The sequence below is a fragment of the Ursus americanus genome, chromosome 35 (genome assembly GCF_024610735.1).
Source record: "Ursus americanus isolate L20-20 chromosome 35, mUrsAme1.1.p, whole genome shotgun sequence".
Classification (NCBI taxonomy): Eukaryota; Metazoa; Chordata; class Mammalia; order Carnivora; family Ursidae; genus Ursus; species Ursus americanus.
Genome location: NC_142161.1, coordinates 10,044,100 through 10,064,775, shown reverse-complemented (window position 1 = coordinate 10,064,775; position 20,676 = coordinate 10,044,100). Strand labels below are relative to the sequence as shown.

The 20,676-nt window shown below is 36.0% G+C and overlaps 1 protein-coding gene across 4 annotated transcripts in view; it reads left to right on the top strand.

Annotated features, from left to right (window-relative positions):
- The window catches only part of PRKD1 (protein kinase D1), a 310,996-nt gene that overhangs the window by 221,247 nt on the left and 69,073 nt on the right, over window positions 1–20,676 (top strand). For 2 of the 4 annotated variants that reach the window (XM_087859001.1, XM_087859002.1), the window contains exons 3-5: window positions 9,933–10,064; window positions 11,058–11,218; window positions 13,149–13,208. The exons of 1 other annotated variant lie outside the window; for it this stretch is intronic. In XM_087859001.1, coding sequence (XP_087715127.1) covers window positions 9,933–10,064; window positions 11,058–11,218; window positions 13,149–13,208 — 353 coding nt within the window. The remainder of the gene's footprint in view (window positions 1–9,932; window positions 10,065–11,057; window positions 11,219–13,148; window positions 13,209–20,676) is intronic. One more of the 4 variants, XM_045802631.2, reaches the window with a different exon arrangement.

The window sequence follows — 20,676 nt, the reverse complement described above, 5'->3', positions numbered from 1 at the left end:
TGAGGCCTTGCCATTGTCAAATTAAGATTGTTTTTCCCTCTAGCAAGGTATTAACAAGAGGATAGTTGGTAGCTTCCTGGAGGAACATTACTTTCTGCCCACTTCTAGTATCTGTCAATGGGCTGCAGGTTATAAGGACATTTAATTGTATCTACATTTCCTTCTGGAAGCTAGGTTATTGATGGAAATGCTTTGTTCTTGTAGATTGCTAAGACATTTGTAAACTGAGGGAGACTCAGGTCCTGCAGGATTGTGGTCTCTGTAAGTTTAACTATTTGTTTTTCCTTTCCTTAGCTTTAGGGCAGCCAGGAGTGCCTGAGGAATGTCACATATATCTCATGGGGGGGGGGCGGTTATGGGGTGGGGTGTCAGCTTCTGCTTTGTCCTCCGCTTGCCTCCTGTTCCCTCATCAGTCACATCATTACATGTTTTTCAAAACTGTACACAAAAAAAGTGTGGATTTTGCTTACTGTAAATTGTACCTCCATGCACCTGACTAAAAAGCATCAACTCAGATTTTCAGTGGCTCAAGCTCTTATTCTGGTGAGCCAGGGTAGACCAGTGGATCAGTGAGCCCGGTTCTTCACAAAGAACGCAGGGCGTTCCTCAGCAGCACGCCCCCTTGTCTTGGTGCCCTGAGCCGTAACCAGAGGATTCCTGTGTGCAGCAAGCCCCGCATTCGGTTTAGCCCGCACTGAACTCTTGCTCTCCTGCAGTGCGAATACCCAGCAGCTTTCACAGCTTTTAAGGGTTCTGTTGTTTATGAATCAAAAGTAAGCATCTGTTTCTACAAAAGGTACAGAGAGACTTAAAACTTGAAGCAAAGCATCGAGGACCTCAGTCTGGTGTCCCTGTGTGCAAATGCTTTTGACAACAGTGATGCCATTTGTTGCCAGAAACCCTGCTGCCTATCAGAGCATTTCAGATTGTACTGTACCAGCCCTGTCTACCAGCCTTTTGTAAAGACTCTAAAGGGCGGTTTGTATGCGGGTGTTCCTCATGTAAATGAGGTCATTATCCTTTTAAAGGTATAACGTTTCCTGTATGCGCTGGAGCTTTCTAAGAAACAGACTTGACCTTTCTTTCCCTCATTCAGGGTGCCTGCAGAGCCTGCACTCATTAGCTAGAATTTGACTCCATGACATTTTTACTTAATTTTCTTTTTCCTCTATGTTGGACACATGGGGCAACCATTTATGTTCTTTCTTGACCTGAGATGCTCTCTAATCTCTTTCCAGCTGTGGCATTTGTCATTCAGTCACATCAGGATATGGTGACCCTTCTTTCCCCACAGCAATTCCCAACTGTTAATTGATTCATTTTAGAGAAGGAACTAGACACAGTCCTATGGGCTTAGCTCCATTTAATTAGTGTTAACCAGAACAGTAGATAGAAAAGCAATTTCCTCTGGAGTGAAAACATATTCTTGATAAGGTAATAGAGGCAACAGGCAGTAATAGTTTTTAAAGCCCTTGGATTTTTTAAGTGCTATGGATTGGTAATAGATTTAAAAACAGTATTGCCTTCTATTAATATTGATGGTGACAGTAATAATTATAAATAATAATAATAACTGGGATTCAAACCCAGGTCTTCTGGATTACAAAGCCCACAGTGTTAATCTAAACTATGCCAAGACGTTCTTGAAATAACCACCGCCGGTGTTGGTTACTTGGTGTCTTCCTCACAGCCCAGTCAGATGAGCTTTACTAGGCCAGTTTAATAGTTAGGGAGACTGAAGTTCAGAGAGGTGAGCTGTGACTTACCCAGGGTCCCTCATTTGCTATGACCAGGATCGGTAGCCAGGTCTGCTCTGACTCTGTATCCATGGTTCTCATCGCTACTACACCATACTGCCTTTCCAGTAGTAAGGATCTAGCAAGGACACCTCTGAAAAGCATCGCTAGACACTTTTTAAAATGTGATCCAAAGTATGGTTTTGACAGGCTTTGCTTTTAAACTTCAGATACTGCATTTACAGATTGCTGGGACTTCATAAAATGTAGAACCTGGGATCTGCAGACAAGCATATGAGTTTTGAAGGCATTGCTTTATTTATTCAACCATGGTTAAATCCTATTAATTGATCATTAATATCTGCATGTAAAGTGAGAGCAGGTATGAGCTCAATCCTCCAGCAATCTGTGATGTGGGACGTGAACAGATAAAGGGGTAAGGAAGGTGATTGCAGTATCGAGTGATACATTTTATAACCCCAGTGTGCCCAGGGGCTTATCAGAACAGAGAAGAGGACATTTTACATCAGGTGGGGGTGGTCGTATCACAAAAGGCTTCCCAGAGCAGGTGTTACTGAGCTGAGTTCGGGGATGAGTACAGTTAGCTACCTGGGGTAGCCACATGCTAAACAAAGCAAAGGTTTGGGTGAAAGACACGGAAGCATACATACATCAGTAGTGGCTGGAGCAAGAGGTATGTTGAGGGGACTGTTCCTGGAAGACTTCTCAGTATGGAGATGGATGGAGTAGGGTAGCTTTGCCTTACAGTTAGTCTTTAGTGACATGGGGTTCTATTTTGTATCTGTTTCATCCTGGTAGCACCTTCCAGGAAGAAGCCATGCCGCTTCTAAAGCAGCTGTTCTGGAAAAACGAGAGAGTGCCGTTGCTTGGGAGGGAAACAACAGGGCAGTCACTCAGGCATTATTAAGTGTAACTCTCCTGGTTCGTTCCTGGTTCGTGAACAGGTCCTAAACTTCTTCCTGAGCAGGGTTGTAGCCCTGCCGTCAAACACTCCTGCTGTCTTGCTGCTTGCTTCTGGTTAACCAGAGAAAAAGAAGAAGGACTTACTTCTTCCTGAGCAAGAATGAATACATGCCGACTTTCCCAATTTTCATAATAGAACATAGGCCTTGCCACCTGCATGTCTGGTGTCTAACAATGCATAGGGGACTCTCCTTGTATGTTAGTGGTTATATTCTAAATACCTGAAGGTATTAACATAATTAGCTTTCTGTGACCTAGCTTTTTAAAATTATCATAAATAAACCTATTGTAACTATGCTTGAAAAAAGAGACTATCATTATGACCCTTTGGCAAGTTAACTAGTAGTGCTTCCTACCTGATCATGTTCATGAACTTTCTCATTCAGTTTCTTCCATCACTCTTAAGATTTGTGAGCTCCTCTTACTTTCTGAAGTCATTTTTCTTTTCTAGATTTGAGGAGCATTCACTTCTGTTTTCTTCAGGTTGATGTTTTATTTGAACTTTTTTATTCATTAGGTGTAACATATATAATATTACACATATATATGTGTATGTATATTTGTATATACATATGTAACAGGAAATTTACCGTGTTTCCCCATTTCCTATGTTATAGGACTATTTCCTGTAATATAGGAAATAATATAAAATATATTTTATGAGTTATAAATAAGTTATAAATTATTTGTAATTTATAAATATTATATAAAAATATAATATTTCCGATAATGTAGGAAATGAGCTTCTAAATAATATTTTCCCCCAAGGAGCTAATTGTTAATCATTTGTTTAATGTTCTCCTGCTGCAATGATTTATAATATTTCCTCTATCATATTTTAAATTCATACATAGAGTGGATTACTGTGCAATCAGGACCTGTCTTTTTTATCTCTCTTTTGTCTTATGCACAGCCAGTACATTTTTAATAAAAATATCATAGTTTTATAGAATATTCTGATATTAACTAGGGCTGAATTTCTTCTTTACTCTCCTTTTAAACTTTTCCATTTGTATCAGAATATTTTCTGTTTTTCTTACAGAAGGCCTTCAGAATAATTTCATTAAGCCCAATAAGATTTTGTTAGAATATTCTGGAAGAATGTTGTGGTAGACATTTTAAGATTAAGAATGAATTTTGGGGCACCTGGGTGGCTCAGTCGTTAAGCGTCTGCCTCCGGTTCAGGGCGTGATCCCAGCATTCTGGGATCGAGCCGCACATCAGGTTCCTAGGCTAGGAGCCTGCTTCTTCCTCTCCCACTCCCCCTGCTTGTGTTCCCTCTCTCGCTGGCTGTCTCTGTCAAATAAATAAATAAAATCTTAAAAAAAAAAAAAGAATGAATTTTGAGCCCTCATGTATAATTTATTATGGCCTATTTAAAATAGTTCATTTAAAGCCCTTAGATAATCTTTGTTCATCTACTCTATTTTCTTCCCAAATATATTTGTTCTTCTAATTTTTTGTTGTTTGAAAATAGTCTTCTTCTGCTAGAAAAGATAGGGAAAGAATTATAACTGAAAAATTCAGCTTTTTCTATTTTGTTTGTTAACATTAAGCTCTGTTTTCTTGATGGTTCAGGACTATCTCGGCTTTATCCTTTCCACATATAACACGGCTGCAAGGTCTTTTGTTCTGTTTCAGGCTTTTTCAAAGCTTCGGCTTTTTCTTTCTGTTAGTCTTCTTGGGGTGGCTCTTACTGGCGGGAACCACCATTTGCCTTCACTGGACTCTGTGCTGCTCCTTCTGTAGCTGATGCATTTTCTTTTTCAGTATGAGCTTGTCAGAGAGTTCCCTGGGCCGTTATGTCAGTTTCTGTACCTCCCACCCCTTTTTCTTCCTAATTAGGGTAACTTGCTATTGTGCTATCAATCTGGCTTGAGAGACCATTCCTCTTGGAGCCATATATATTTTTTAAGGGTCTCTGGCCATGGACTTATAAAATATTTTCCCAGAACTTTCTGAACTGCCTAACCAACATATCTAAATACATTTTATGGTTTTTTTCTCTTGGCTGCTATAACCTCTGGGATATTCATAGCTTCCCAAGTTCCCATCATTGCACCTCACTAACGTTTTTCTGGTCAGATATGAGTCAAAAGTGGAAATCCCCATCTCATTTGTTCAAAGGGAGAATCTAATACAAACATGGCTCAGAGAGACTGGGACAAATGAAGAAGCAGAAAGAAATGACCAGCCGTAGGGTGTACATGTAGGTGTGTGTGTGCCGGGTCAGAGGTAGTACAGACATATGCAAGCTTAATTTTACAAGCACTGTCAAATATCTGGGCCACAATAGCATCACAGTGATCTGCTGTCATCCTTCAGGTACCTGCCGCATAGACAGTTGGGAGACCCTTTGCTATAACTGTCCTGACAGTGCACCAAAGATGAAATCTCAAGAACTCACTGTAATTATGATTATAAAGAAATATGTAGATAATCCTATAAATTGTCTATAATGAAATAAAATCAGACTATATAAAAATGTTCCCTCTTAATCCCATTCTCTATTTTTCGAAATACAATACACTTCATCCTTCGGTTCTACTCAGTGTCTGTCCTTGAGGACGCTTTCCCTGATAGATCCAGGCAGGTCTAGTCACCCTTTCTTTTGTGTTTCCATCTCTGCATTTACTATTATTATTATGGATCTGTCATCCTTACTTTGACTTTGAACCTTCAACAACAGATACTGTTCCTTGTCCTTTTTCTATTTCAAACGTATACTACATTACTTAGGTTGTCGCTACTTCAGTAAAACTAAAATCAGTCAACTCTATGCTTGAAGATATTAGGACCACTTGACCTCCGCAAGCTAATTTATGAAAGATGTGTGGACCATGTCGAAGTTACAGAAGGGTGTTTGGGTCTCAGGATAACAAAATCTTTCTACTAATTTGAGATGGTCACAAATGCAACAGACTGATTTGTGAAGAGGCATCATTCCACCAATGGAAGCTCTCAAGGAACAGAGGATGATTTATGTGTAGCTATTATGTGTGTGTCTGGATAAATGATGGGATGTTAAAGAACATAATGGTTTCTTAGCCTTAAAACTGATGAGTATTTTGTATTTGTGTGAGAATGACATCCAGAAGCTATTTGCAGTATTCTGGAGGTTAAGGAAAAGGCAGATTTATCTACAACAAATCTTAACAGCTTTAAAAAACTTCATCATGTTTTGCTCTTGGACAGACTTACCAATTGAATATGGCAACACTGGGTATCATGTGGACACTAGATTCCAACTGGCTGTTAATGATGCATTACCTTTGATTTTGTGACAATTTAAAAACCAATTATTGTTTCTAACTCCTATTTGTTTGGAGGCAGAAGGATTTCGAAAAATGGAATCCATGCAGAAAGCATATTGAAAGGATAGTTGATCACAAATTTCATTCTATGATTATTTCATGGACTTTTTTTCTCTCCAGTATCTTTTGCGTCTCTGAGATAAGGATGCATGACACAAGATTAGTGTGTTATATTTAATTGCACTTTTTAAAAATCTTTTCTAGTGTTTCATAAAATAAAGATGCAGTGTTTTAATGGGCAGAGAAATATGATAATTCGATCCAAAGCAGCTTAGAGAATTTGTATGGTTCAGGTGTGAAGACTTGTCTGAATCAAGATCCTATGTTACCAGTACAGCTCCTTAATTTCTTGGAGACTCAGTTTTCTCATTTGTAAAGTAGGGATCAAAATATCTACTTCATAGACTGCTTGTGAAAAACAGAAAGAGATGCTACTTGCAGTGTGTTAACCTTTTCTCTTATATCTGTCCCAAATTGTTGATGCCGGAAAGAGTTAATGCTTCTCCCAAATTGCCAAAATTACCAATAAAAAAAATTACTGAAAATCTTGGAGGAGCTGACATTATTTTATTTTATTATGCAAATAATTTTGACCTCCAGAGATGATTTATTTTGCTTCAGAAGCCTCATTTCTTCTGTACTGCTAACCAAACAGTTTATTCCATTTTGTGCAATAATTCATAATGAACCTTAAAAGAACTACTGATTATTTTAGAGTTTTTGGCTCAATTACCTGTTTCAAATGCTCAGTGACTAAGGAAAGCATGTCATTTTCTCCTCTCCTGCACACTGGTATATAACAATAGACTTTGAATAGAGCAAATCAAAGAGACACAAATACCAGTATAAGGGGCCCATTGTGCTTAGTTTGTAGCCCTGTCACAGGCTTTTAATTTAGGTCGGTTGATTGATTATGACAAACTGACAGATAGCACATTGTTCCTCTCTTGGAGTCTCTAGACACTTTAATATTCCTACTCTTGTCTGTCCATTTTGATTCCAAAACTTAAGTGAAATGGAATTACAGCATTCACTTTGTTTTCCTGTGCTAAGTGATTATCTCTGAAGTGCAATTTTGTGATTAGGCAAGATGGCATGCATACACTCAGCTAATGCTGATTTCCCCCAGGGTGCAGAACAGGTAAATTCATAATGAATGGATGTTGTGCTTTGATTTCAAATGGATGTAAAACCTCCCCACACTTGGTAGTTTTATTTTAAAAATGTATTTAATTATTCCAAAATTAACAGGAGAATATTAAAATTGAACTTTAGAAAATGGCATTTAAACATAAGTCAAGGGTGCTAACTGCTTATGAATGTTAATCCCCTTCAAAAAGTGAAAAAAACAAACTTACCTGACATATATGGGTGGGGGTGGAGAAGGAGTGTGGTCATTGAAAATCTTCAGTTTAATTATTTATATGTTTTCTGATTAATTAAAAAATATCTGAGTGCACAGCTTAGTATTCGTATTTTCAAATACTAATGTTCCTTATTTTGAAAACTACAGTAATTATTAACTAATTGGCATTATAGTATCATCATAGTTCTTTGGTCCTGAGGGGTGACTTTTTAGGGGGAGGGGAAAGAAGAGGCAAGGAGTTAACGATTGGCACAAACTATTTTCTTTGATATATTAAAAACAAATTTTTTCCATAAGAGAGCTCAGTTTTAAAGAGAATTTACTATCCCCAAATTAAATGTGTTTTGACCAAACCACAAAAGTAGATGATTGGTACCCAAATCATACTCCTTTACTGATATGCAATTTCTCAAACTTATTTCATTTGAAATCCTTTTTATAAAGAATGCTAACACTAGTCAGAACTTCATGTAGGCAGTGTTGGTGCGTGGTTGTTTGTGGTTCTTTGATCAGTTTCTTCTTCCCACACTTGAATCTCTTAGCATACTTTCCAACGTAAAGAGCTCAATAAATCCTAATTATTCTTGTTATTTTAACTATCTTTCCAACTGAGTAAAAGTAATAATTTTATTAAGTTGATTTTCAACAATAAAGCACATTAATTTGGAATAAAGTGCTTTTCTTCAAGGCTCCAAGAGGAATCAACCCATTAAAATTTTCTGTCTTTTATTGTGGTCCCGTTGTATGTCCTGTGAACCATCAGTAATATTTTTTCTGCTGGGAGTGATTCACTTTCCTGCATGTTGACTGTATTATCAGTTGCCCTGAGGGATGTGATACCCTCAGAGTTGTCCTCATAATTTTGGACACCTACCTAGCAGAGATGAATGGCCTACATTTTCAGTGTGCACTCTGTTACACCTTGCATACTTGAGTTAACAAGGTCAGTGATTTGTTAGCCTATAGCCTGCTCTCCAGGCAGCAATAGGAACACTGCAAATATTTATTCCCCACGGCATGGCGCTATTGGACATAACTCTTTGGGCGAAGATAGGGAAGATAAGCTCTTAACGCTGGTATGATGGAAAGGACAGTGAATTGGGGGCCAGAACACCTATGGGTCATAGTTTTATTTCTATGTATTATCATAGGCCTCATTTTGTAGTTTCTCTAAATCTTGGAAGTCATTTTATACTTACTGTGGCGGGTTTTTGTTTGTTTTTACCTATCTTCCTTGCTAGTTTGGTAGGCTCTGTAGAGATGTCCTACTCATCTTTAGATCTTTATCCCCATTGGTACCATTGACAACACTGAAGGTACTTAACAAAGGTGTGTTGAAAAATTAAGGCAAGAAGGCAACCAGAAGGCAGAGAGGCAGACTAGAACACTATATTTAAGGCCTAAGTTTCTCCCCCCGCCCACCAAATTCTCTTTGAATAAAACCATATGAAATCAAGTGCATATGGTCCTACCTTTATTGGAAGTGTAAACTCTTAGGGCTTGGAGAAGTTAACGATCAGTCAGATCTTCTCTTTTTATGTCTGAGAAACTGAGGCTCATGATGATTAGGTGAGGCGTCACTCCCAGCTCAGCAGTCTCTCGACTGTCCTGGGTAAGCTCAATGTTAGCCTACCTATGCAAATAAATCTAGAAAGATATACCCCCTGCCCATTAGAATTTGGGGAGGGTGGGTGATATTTTACTTTCAATTCCCTGTGTCTTTCTTGACTTGAACAACAACAAAAAGCATAAACTACTTTTATAACACAATTAAAAATGTCATTTGGAAAAATACAATTTAAAAAGTAATGAATTTCAATACTTTGCAGCAGTACCATATAGAATAAGTAACAATATGTGATAACAAAAAGTACCCTACGTTGTGAGTATGATTTGCTAAAGTGTTATTTCTCAAGGAGCGGACTGGAATTCACCAGTGTGTGTATTTAAGTCCCTCTTACATATTATTAAAGAGGCTGCTTAGTTATTTTTAGGTCATAATAAATGCTTGGTTATATTGCCTTAAGAGTTCAAACAACTCTTTCTCCCCAAGAAGAGGCTGCTCAGATTTCTTATCTGTCTTCCAGCAGTACCTCTTCATGGTCATATTCAAGTATCTTGTCTTCTGATCTGTCAAATTCAATCCATCAGCTTTTTTTTTTTTCTTTAATATTTATGACTGCCTTTCTGGGGAAGAAAAAGCAAAATATTTTTAAGTAACATCAGGTGTTTGTAAATCTGATTGAACTATCCTTTCACATTCATTCTTTCTTCTACTTTTTACCTATTCCCAAAATGCCCTGAAACTGACTAGCAAGAAGAGGTGAGAGACGCTATGCGGGGCCACCAGCGGTAAAGCTGTGGGTAGAAAAAATGGAGTCTCACTGCTAATGCCAAGCAGTGTTGCATCTTATCTTTCCTGATTTGCCCAGAGAGTTATATCCATACTTGCATATTAATTATCCTGTATACTAATTATCTACAGATCAGAGTATCCGTTTGACTTATTTTCCAATGTTACTATTTCTACAGCTTCTGCCACCTTTGAAGACTTTCAGATTCGTCCCCACGCTCTTTTTGTTCATTCATACAGAGCTCCAGCTTTCTGTGATCACTGTGGAGAAATGCTGTGGGGGTTGGTGCGTCAAGGCCTTAAATGTGAAGGTAAGGTCTTTCCTTCCCCAATCAAGTCGATCACATGCAGGAACGTACACACTATCTGCTTATGTTGTGCCCTCTCCAATAATATCTTCTTTCCCTGAGTTGTCTTGCAGCAATTTTTTGGGTGCATGGATTCTGTTCTGTTCATTTCTTTACATTTCCTGTCTTCAGCATATTTGCTCTGATCTGGGAAACTTGACACTTATATCGTATCCCTTGTATTTTGTAGATTTGTTTCTTTTCTGTTATTTTGGCAACAAACTAAAAATAATATTTGCTTCTTAAGTCAGAATTTGGATTAGTAAGCATTCAATAGATGTTTGTTGAAATGAGCAGAGGTTTAGGAAGTTAATCACACCACGCAAGGTCATTTAGCTGTAGAGTGGCAGACTGGAGTTTGTACCCATGTTTCTCATGTGAAAAGTGAGTAGTGGGAATATTGAAAAGAAAATGGTGCCTTCCTAATTATCTACCATGTGGAAAATACCACGTAAGGTATTTTACATATTTTCTTAACAATTCTACAAAGTAGTTATTATCCCTATTTTATAGACAGCAAAACTGAGGTACGCAAGGTCATGTGGACAAAAAAAATGTGGAACCAGGATTCAAATCAATGTAGTTCAAAAGTTGTGATGCAGTGTGATTAACTGTCCTTTATGCATCGACTCACATTAGAACTTGTGGCAGTTAAAGATGCCTCAGGTGAGCTCTTTGGGTTTTTGTTGCCGGATTCCTCAGAGCCCAAGTCCATTATACCAAAGAACATTTTTAAAAAATGATAACTAGAGTAGTTGCTGAGCTTGTCCAATAGAATCAGAATTCAAAACCCACCCTATTTACAAAATGTGAAAAGAAATCAGAAGGAGCTCAAGAGAAAATTTGAATTTCCAAATAGCCTCAAGAAACGGTACTATTTTTGAAAATGCATAATTTAATACTAGAAGAGCTTTTAATTTATGGTTGAAAAAAATCATTTTTACTTTCTCTTTCCAGGATGCGGTCTGAATTACCATAAGAGATGTGCATTTAAAATCCCCAACAACTGCAGTGGCGTGCGGAGGAGAAGGCTCTCCAACGTTTCCCTCACTGGGCTCAGCACCGTCCGCACGGCGTCTGCTGAGCTCTCCACCAGCGCCCCTGACGAGCCCCTTCTGGTACAGCCTCCTGTTTACCCATTTATCCATTTATATGAGAAATCTGTGGGACAATGTGATAGCAGTGTCAATCAAGACAGTGCCCTGTTAGGGAGCACACAGCCAGGGTGTTAATGACTAGGTTTCTTCAGGGCCTGTGCTGTAGATTGGTCAGTACTTCATCAGATATCCAACAGCTTTGAGTTTGCTTTTATCCGTGAGCTTCATGCAATTAGAAATATGTGAGGTATCATCGTGGTCATAGGGCCAGAGCAGCACAAACTAATGTGTGAATATCGCACAGCATAGTTTGTCAAATTTTGGAAACCAGAGATAAAAGTAGTTCTTCTCTGAAGATTATCAGATTACTTTGTGATGTAGCTGAATATTTATTCTGGGAGAAAATTTTAAATTTGCTCTTATGAAAATAGGGAAGTCTTTAATATCTTGGCATCACTGGCATACATTCTGAGATATTGTCAGGGTGACGCTGATTGACAAATGCTGAGAGAAAAATAGGACTTGAATACGTTAAATATTTCCATTATCTTTAAAATACTTATCTTATGGATATGACTTAAATATTCTTCTTTAAGACAGTTAAATTTGGATTTTCCAAACATTCAAAACCAACTAAAAATTGTGGTAATTATGTGAGTTATTTAAAATAAGAACATAAGCTAACAGTGTGAAACATTAAATTTCCCATATTTACTCCCTCCTCTCAAAGAATTTTACAAAGAATTTCTATAATCTAGCTATCGTCAAAATCAATTAATGAAAAACATTAAAAATTATTACAACATTAAAGTTAAATTCATCCTTCTTGGAGTGGAGGGGGCAATACATTTTGAAGACATCTCTAAAATAGGTGTATCAATTAGTCCCTTGTTTGGAAAATATTTTATGGTTATCTTTATATCACTTAAATTTTGTGACAGCAAAAAACAGACATATAGCCCAAATGCATGCACATTTTGGTAAATAGAAAATGTCATAGTCTGTTCTCCCAAGACTTTCTTTTGAGACTTTGTTGTGTTTTCAGTCTTTCATGACGTAAACCTGTTGGGGGAAGGCAAGTACTTAATCCTGCCATTAACTAGAAGAATACGTTATGTTTGGTGACTATTCAGAATGTATGTGTGTGATATTATTCCGTAATATTGCATTAATTGGAAGTAGTGATACTCTAACTGAAAGGTGCTTAAATCAAAAGCTATTTACTTTTTCAAATAACTCGTGTCAGCTTCCCAGTTCCAAAATTCCTTGATTTAGTTTGAATTTTTATAGGTAGTGATTTTTCAAGTTATAGCAGTTATTCTTGCTTTTAGGTTAGTCACTGAGACAGTGTTTATAGAATACTTAAAAATAAGTTTAAGAAACAAAATTGTAAATTAATTGTATATTGTTTTCAGTTTTACCAAGACAAGTTCTTTAAAAATTATTTAACATCCCACAAGAAATCTAAAACTCTAAAGCCATTCATTATTAAAATAGATCAGAATCTGGATGATTAATGCTAAAGATTCTTCTTTTAGATCTATCTCAACTTTTTATAATATATACACATATACATGTGTACACATTTATACATATATATACACATACATCCATATAAATAATATGACATTACATATATAATTTACATTTTGTAAGTATAAATTGAATTACATATTTAAATTATATGCATGTATATATTTATAAATATATATAATTTATATGTAAATATAATTTAGGTTACATAACTATAGTCTTTAACATGGGTTCTTAAATCAAAGTATTTAATTGCTTTATTTAAACAAATTAAATAATTATTTCATCATTTGAATTACTTGATTACAAGCTATATTTTACATGAAATGTTGAAATTCATTAGTGCTTTATTGCTGAATGGAAATTTTTATAGTAGAATGCTTAAAATGTTCTTTTTTAATATATTTTTTAAAATCAGATTTTAACCATGACTGTCAAGGAGGCTTATAAGATTGTGACCCAATCAGATATTTGTGAGGTGAGAAAACATTGGAGCCATAAAATACTTTAAAGAATATTATCATCATAAACTGTCATTACCTTGTATAAAATGCCCAACAGGTAACCTTTAAATGAGAAATGCCTTTGGAAATCATGTTTCTGACACTATTTGACACACTGGCTCTCAAAGTCATGTTTTGTATGTATCAGAGCTCTTTGTGCCCTCATGGTATACCTGTTTATTTCTTGTTTTATCCAACACCTGAGAAAGGAACCCAACACTGGCCCACTTTGAGGAGGGCATGTATTTTCTGGTTGTCTTGGGTCATGGTCATGCCTTGGCTACTTTATGTAGGGACAAAACCACCTTGCTCTACCCAGGCATTTTGGAGTACAGTGAATATGTTTTTCTTTATCCCTGGTTAAGACATAAAAGGTCAGTAATTACAATTTAAAATTTATAGTGAATGCCTAATCAAAAGTAATATTATGGAAATAATAATAAAGCCTTTTAGTTATATATATAATTAAAGATATTTTTCCATTTCTGAAAAAGGCAATGACCAAGATATAAAGATGGTATTGCTTATTAATCCCATTATATCATCCATGTTGCGAGTCTGCCATGACAAGTATATAGATTTTTCTCTCAAACATAAGAAAATGATTTTTCCTGTCAATACTTGATGGCTTATTTTGACTATAAAATCACCATTTCACATACAGATGAAGACACTGGTAATTCTATTAATTTATTCATTTTTGGCACATAAATTGAATCTCAGATTTCCATATTGCTGCTAAGATAGAAAAAAAAAGTTCAATGAGAGACTATGGACTATGAGAAACAAACTGAGGGCTACAGAGGGGAGGGGGGTGGGGGAATGGGATAGACTGGTGATGCGTAGTAAGGAGGGCACGTATTGCATGGTGCACTGGGTGTTATACACAACTAATGAATCATCGAGCCTTACATCGAAAACTGGGGATGTACTGTATGGTGACTAACATAATATAATAAAAATTCATTATTAAAAAAAAAAGAAAAAAAAAGTTCAGCAACATAGATTTATGACAGGCTTTATCTGTCATCAATTTTGGCAGTAAACTGTATTCATTATAACCATGAAGCAGTCCATCTTTTAAGAAGACCCAAAATGCAGTCAATTTATGGCATAACAGCTCAGCAGGGGTGTATACCTTTTTGTAAACCATCACCAGTATTAGAAGGAAATGAGAAGGTTCTTAAGTAGGATATATTAATATATTCTATCATTATACATAAGTATACTTACTAAAATTATATCAGTTTTATAGACATTTAAGAAAATTGCAGAAGTCAGGATTAAATGATACTATCATTTCCCTATGCTTTACTCATCTTTTTATTTATTCTTTTCATCTTTTTATTTTTATTTACAAATGTTCTTGTCGTATTTGGGAAGAGTCAAAACCAGTTGAAACCATGTTATACAAGACTTAGTCTTAGGCAAAAAGTTAATAATCTCTTTCAGAACTATGAAGAAGCTTATATCTGATCAACTGTCCTATAAGGGCAATTATAAAAGCTGAATAAAATATAACAAAAGAAAACAGAACAAAATAATATTTGAAGGTACCCAAGAGCAACCAAAGCAGTCAGGATTTGAGAGACCAATGTCTCAGAAGGAAGGAAATCACAGAGAGGTCAGTGCACAAGACAGGCCCCCACAGCGAAGAAGTATCCGGCCCCAAATCTCAGTCATAATGAGTGTGAGAACCCCTGAGGTAGAACCATGCTGGAGAATTTCCATATTATAAACCACAGTTAAGACAATGTAGTATTGCACAAGGTTTAAGTATTAAAAAACGAGGTGGTATTATACAGGAGCAGAACAATAAACCAATCAAACAGAATGAAGAGAGTCTACAAACTACCTGTATGTGTGTGTAAGCCAACTGATTTCTGACAAGGATATCACTGCTGTGAGAAAAGGATGGTCTTTTCAACACATATTCCTAAAACCAATTGGATATCTATATAGAAAACATGAATCCTGACCCTGCCTTACACCATACATAAGATTAATTCAAGGTAGTTGGGAGCCTCTAGGAGACAACATAGAAGAATATGTACAAGAAATTGGGGTTGGAAAAGCTTTTTTAAACAGGACTCAAATCACTGATGTCAAAGGGAAAAGATTGATAAATTGGACATCATTAAAATCAAGAAATTGTTTTCAGCAAAAAATACCACTGAGTGGAAAGCAGGTCAGTGAATGGGAAAAGATATTTTTGGGGGCGCCTGGGTGGCTCAGTTGATTGAGTGTCTACTTTCAGCTCAGGTCATGATCCCAGAGTCCTGGGATTGAGTCCCACATCAGGCTCCCAGCTCGGGGCGGCAGGGGGTGGGGGGGTGGGAGGGTTCTGCTTCTCCCTCTCCCTCTGCTTGTGCACTCTCTCTCTCTCAAGTGAATAAATAAAATCTTTAAAAAAAAAAAAGAAAGAAAGGGAAAAGATATTTTCAATGTATCCATGTTATAAAAGACTCATACCCAGAACATATAAAGAACACCTACAAAAATTTAGAAGACAGACAATTCCATTTAAGATCAGGGAAAAATACTTGAGCAGCACTTTATAAAAGAGCACAGCCAATAAACACGTAAATGTACTTTACGTCATTAGTTATCAAGGAATCTAAAGTTAAATCCACAGTGAAATAGGTCCACACCAGAATGTCTAACACTGAAAGAAACCCTGATAATAACAAGTTTTGATGAAGCTACTGAGGAACTGGAACTCACATATACTACTACTGTGTGGATATAAATTGGTTCAATAGCTTTGGACAACTGGTTGGCATTTATCTTCTAAAGCTGAACATATGCATATTATGTGATTCCACAGTCTACTCCTAGGTTTATATTCAAAAGAAATGTGTATAGACACGTATAGAAAGATATGTACAAGCATTTTTGTTTGTTTGCTTCTTGCTTTTAAAATTTTTTAGACTTGATTTTTTAGAGCAATTTTAGGTTCTCAGCAAAACTGAAAGGAAGGTACAGAGATTTCCCATCTACCACCTGCCCCCACACGTGCATTGCTTCTCTCATTATCAACATCACTCGTCAGAGTAGTGCTTTTGTTAATACTGATGAACGTACACTAACACATCAAAATCAACTGAAGTCCCACTTTAGTGTTCAATCTTGTACATTCTTTGGGTTTGGGCAAATGTATAATTGTATATTCATCATTATGGTATCATATAAAGTATTTTCACTGCCCTAAAAATCTTCTGTGTTTCACCTGTTCTTCCCTCTTCACTTTCACCCAATCCCTGCTAACCAGTTCCTTTTACTTTCTCCATAGTTTTGGCTTTTTCAGAATGTCATATAGTTGGAATCATATAGTATGTAGCCTTTCCAAATTGGGTTTTTTTACTTAGTAATATGCATTTAAGTTTCCTCCATGTCTTTTCATGGCCTGTCAACTCTTTCCTTTTAGCATAGAGTAATACTCCATTGTCCAGGTATCCACAGTTTATTTATCCACGCACCTAACACAGGACATCTTGGTTGCTTCTAAGTTTTGGCAATTATGAATAAGGCTACTATAAACATCCATGTACAGGTTTTTGTGTAGACATAAGTTTTCAACTCTTTTGAGTAAGTATCAAAAAGCTCGATTGCTAGATCATAAGGTAAGAGTATGTTAAGTTTTGTAAGAAATCACCAAACTGTGTTCCAGAGTGGCTGTACCATTTTGCATTCCCACCAGCAATGAATGAGAGTTCCTGTTGCTCCACATCCTTGTTAGCATTAGGTGTTGTCAGTGTTCTGGACTTTGGCCATTCTGATAGGTGAATAGTGGTATTTCATTATTTAAAGTTGCATTTTCTTGATGACATATATGATGTGAGCTTCTTTTCATATGTTTATTTGCTATCTGCTTAGATCTCCTTTTTTTGTTGTTTAAAGGTCTTTATTTTTAAGTAAACTCTATGCCCAACATGGGTGTCAAACTTACAGCCCTGAAATCAAGAGTCTCATGCTCTACTGACTGAGCCAGCCAAGCACCCCGGCTTATATCTTTATAAGGTGTCTGTTAAGGTTTTTAGCCCAGTTTTAAAATTAAGTTGTTTGTTTTCTTATTGTTGAGTTTTAAGAGTTCTTGGTGTATTTTAGGTTAATAATCTTTTATTAGATGTGTCTTTTGCAAACATTTTGCAAATATTGTCTCCCAGTCTGGGGCTTGTCTTTTAATCCTCTTGACAGTATCTTTTGCAGAGCAGTTTTTAATTTTAATGAAATGCAGCTTATCAGTTGTTTCTTTCATGAATGTGACTTCAGTGTTATATCTCAAAAGGTATCACCATATCCAAAGTCATGCAGGTTTTATCCTATGTTATCTTCTAAGATTGTTAGAGTATTATTGTGTTTTACATTAAAGTCTATGAGCCATTTAAAGTTAATTTTTCTGAAGGCATGTGTCTAGATTTTTTTTTTTTTTATGTGAAGTTTAGTTGTTCTAGCACCATTTGTTGAGGAAACTACTTTTGTAAATTGTATTGCCTTTGTCTTTTTTTTGTCTGAGATCAGTTAACTCTACTTACAAAGGGCTATTTTGGGGCTCATTAATCTGATCCATTGATCTGTTTATCTCTTCTTTCACCAGTACCACACTGTCTTGATTATTGTAGCTTTATAATAAGTCTTGAAGTCAGGTAACATCAGTCCTCCAATTATGTTCTTCTCCTTTAATATTATGTTGGCTATTCTGGATCTTTTTCCTTTCCCTCTAAACTTTAGAATCAGTTTGTTGATGTCCATAAAATAACTTGCTAGGATTTTGATTGGGATTGCATTGAATCTGTTGATTAAGGTGAGAAGAACTGACATCTTTACGATATTAAATTTTCCTATCCATGAACATAGAATGTTTCTCCATTATTTAGTTCTTATTTTATTCCTTTCATTAGAATTTTATAGTTTTCCTCATGCAGATCTTGTACATATTTGGTTAGATTTATACCTAAGTATTTCATTTTGAGGGGGTGCCATGTGAATGGTATTATTACAAACATGTTTGTATCTTTATTCATAATAGCTAAAAGCTAGAAACAAATAAATAGTTATAAAGTTATTAGGTTTCTTCATGACAGGTCATGTGAGAAAAGAATAAAATATTATATCAGAATAATTAATAATTAAATTTAGTTCTGAAATTCTTATCAGTTAATGAAAATGGGGTTATAGGAATTTTATTATTTAATAATGGGAAACAAATTCTTGGGGTGCAAAATGAAAAGTAATGTGTCACATCATCCTAATATGCATATAATTTGCATAATTGCCATTGTTTTCTACAGTAGTTTTCACTACAGATGAAAAACTGTAATTCAGGTGATCTTCCTTCAAGGGGAAAACAAAAATAAAAACAAAGCTATAGCATAATGTTACAGCCAACTACTAAAGGAATAGGTGGTACCATACATTGCTGGTGATTCTACCTTGATAGCAAAGTAGAAAGAGTCTGTGTTCCCCCGAATTTTTTTCTCTAAAGTAATGGTCCTATCAAATATTCTGCGAAAAAAAAATTTCCTCGTCAGATAATACTGGGAAGTTCTTCTCAGTCCACCCATATATTAGACATCGTAATATTTACTAAGCATAATTACGGGTCTCAGAAGTCTTGGAATAATGAAATACGTTTTTCTATATTGACTCAAATATGGAATCCCTTTTTCTCATAAAACCTAAAGATATCCTATGGGGGAAAAAATGCACTTTGAGAAACGGTAACTTAGAGGAATAAGTGAACATATGTTGTATAGATCATCATCAAATAATCATGAGCTGAATGCATTCAGCCGAAACTGAATGCTGATGAGAGCTTGGTGTAAAGGTATTCAGAGCTTGCAAATGGGAGGAAAATCATGAACTTTACATATCATATATGTTCACAAGGATAACGATAATACCTTATTTGGGAAATTGAGAAAATTGATCGATTTCCTCTCCCAAAGAGAAAGCTTTGCCATCTCTGTATGAAAATGTTCCATAAATTACATACAAACAGAGTTATAATTTTGCCTTGTAGGGGCACAGGGAAAGCTGTCCTAAGATGGGCCACTTTGGCAAAAGATTATTTTGAGTTAAAAGCAATCAAAACCCAGCAGATGCAGGAAAAACTCTCTGCCTCCCCCACAACTGCCTAAATTTACATTGGAAAAGAGAGCCTGTAACAGGAAGAGAGTTATTAATAGAGGCTCTTCTTTACCTAAGGAACTTATCTGCATAATAGGGCAGCTTTGTTTTTCCAAACATCTCCCTTCACCTTCTTGCTAAAGATCTTCTTCCCCTACGTATCCTCAGACCCTGCCCCTCTCATTAACTCATAAGCTTCATGTCGCCTCATTGTTTTTGGAATTTCATGTCTGTGTGGATTCCCCATATGTACACCTATTAAATTTGATTTTCTCCTGTTAATCTGTCTCAGGTTTGCTTCTAAGTCTAGCTAGAAGGACCATAAGTCAGAGGAAGTTCTTCTTCCCTAACATCCCCAAAAGTCTGTTTGGATCTGTTCAAATGAGCAGTTGTTAACCCTGAGTTCTGCACATGTTTCATGTCAATCCAGAAATGTAGCAGGTATTATTGGGTTACAGTTAATCTTGGCAGAACCTCAGTCTAAATGTACACTACTTCCCCATGTCTCTGATGGTAGACTATACATTGCAGAATAGAATATGGGGGTTCAGAGAACAATGGCCATGCATTTCTATTAAGAAAAAGAGTCAGCTATATTTTAGTTTTAATTTGGGATGAAAAGAACATATTCAGTGTAAATACAGGAGATATGTATTGTCTACTTAACCAAGATGTTTCTAATATTTTTCATTGATATTCCTCTTAAAACAATTTTTCAGAATAACCTTTCTACTTTTGAATTATACTTCAACCTTGAATGAAATCAGACAGAAAACAATGATATGCAACAAAGACTTAAAAATGAGCAAAGAATGCACTGTAGGCATATTTCTCTCATTAAAACTCTAACCTGCTGTTGGACTTTCCAGGTTTGTAAACCACTGACTAATACTGATTATTCATCAGCTTATTCTTGCCTACAGGCAGATAACAACTATGTAACATTTGATTACTTTGATGACCTTTTTCATTCTTTTCCCATTGAGAGGATGAATTATTGTGAAGAAAATCTAATCTTTCCCGTAAAGGTCAAAAATGCTTCATTTTGACTATAATTTATTTTCAACAAGGTGAAAGAGCTGTTTTTCATCACTGACACCGTAACAAGTAGATTTTTTTTTAAATTTTACCTCTATCAACTCACAATTGTAAACTGTGTTTTTGCAATTTTGACTTAGTGTCCATAATTCTACTTACATGTTAAAGAGTAGTTTCTAGCTCAGATGTCTCTGTGGCCGTAAAGGCTGATTAGTGTAACATCTTGCTTGAAAAATGCATCTATATAAAACATTATTGATAACATGCCTTGCTTTC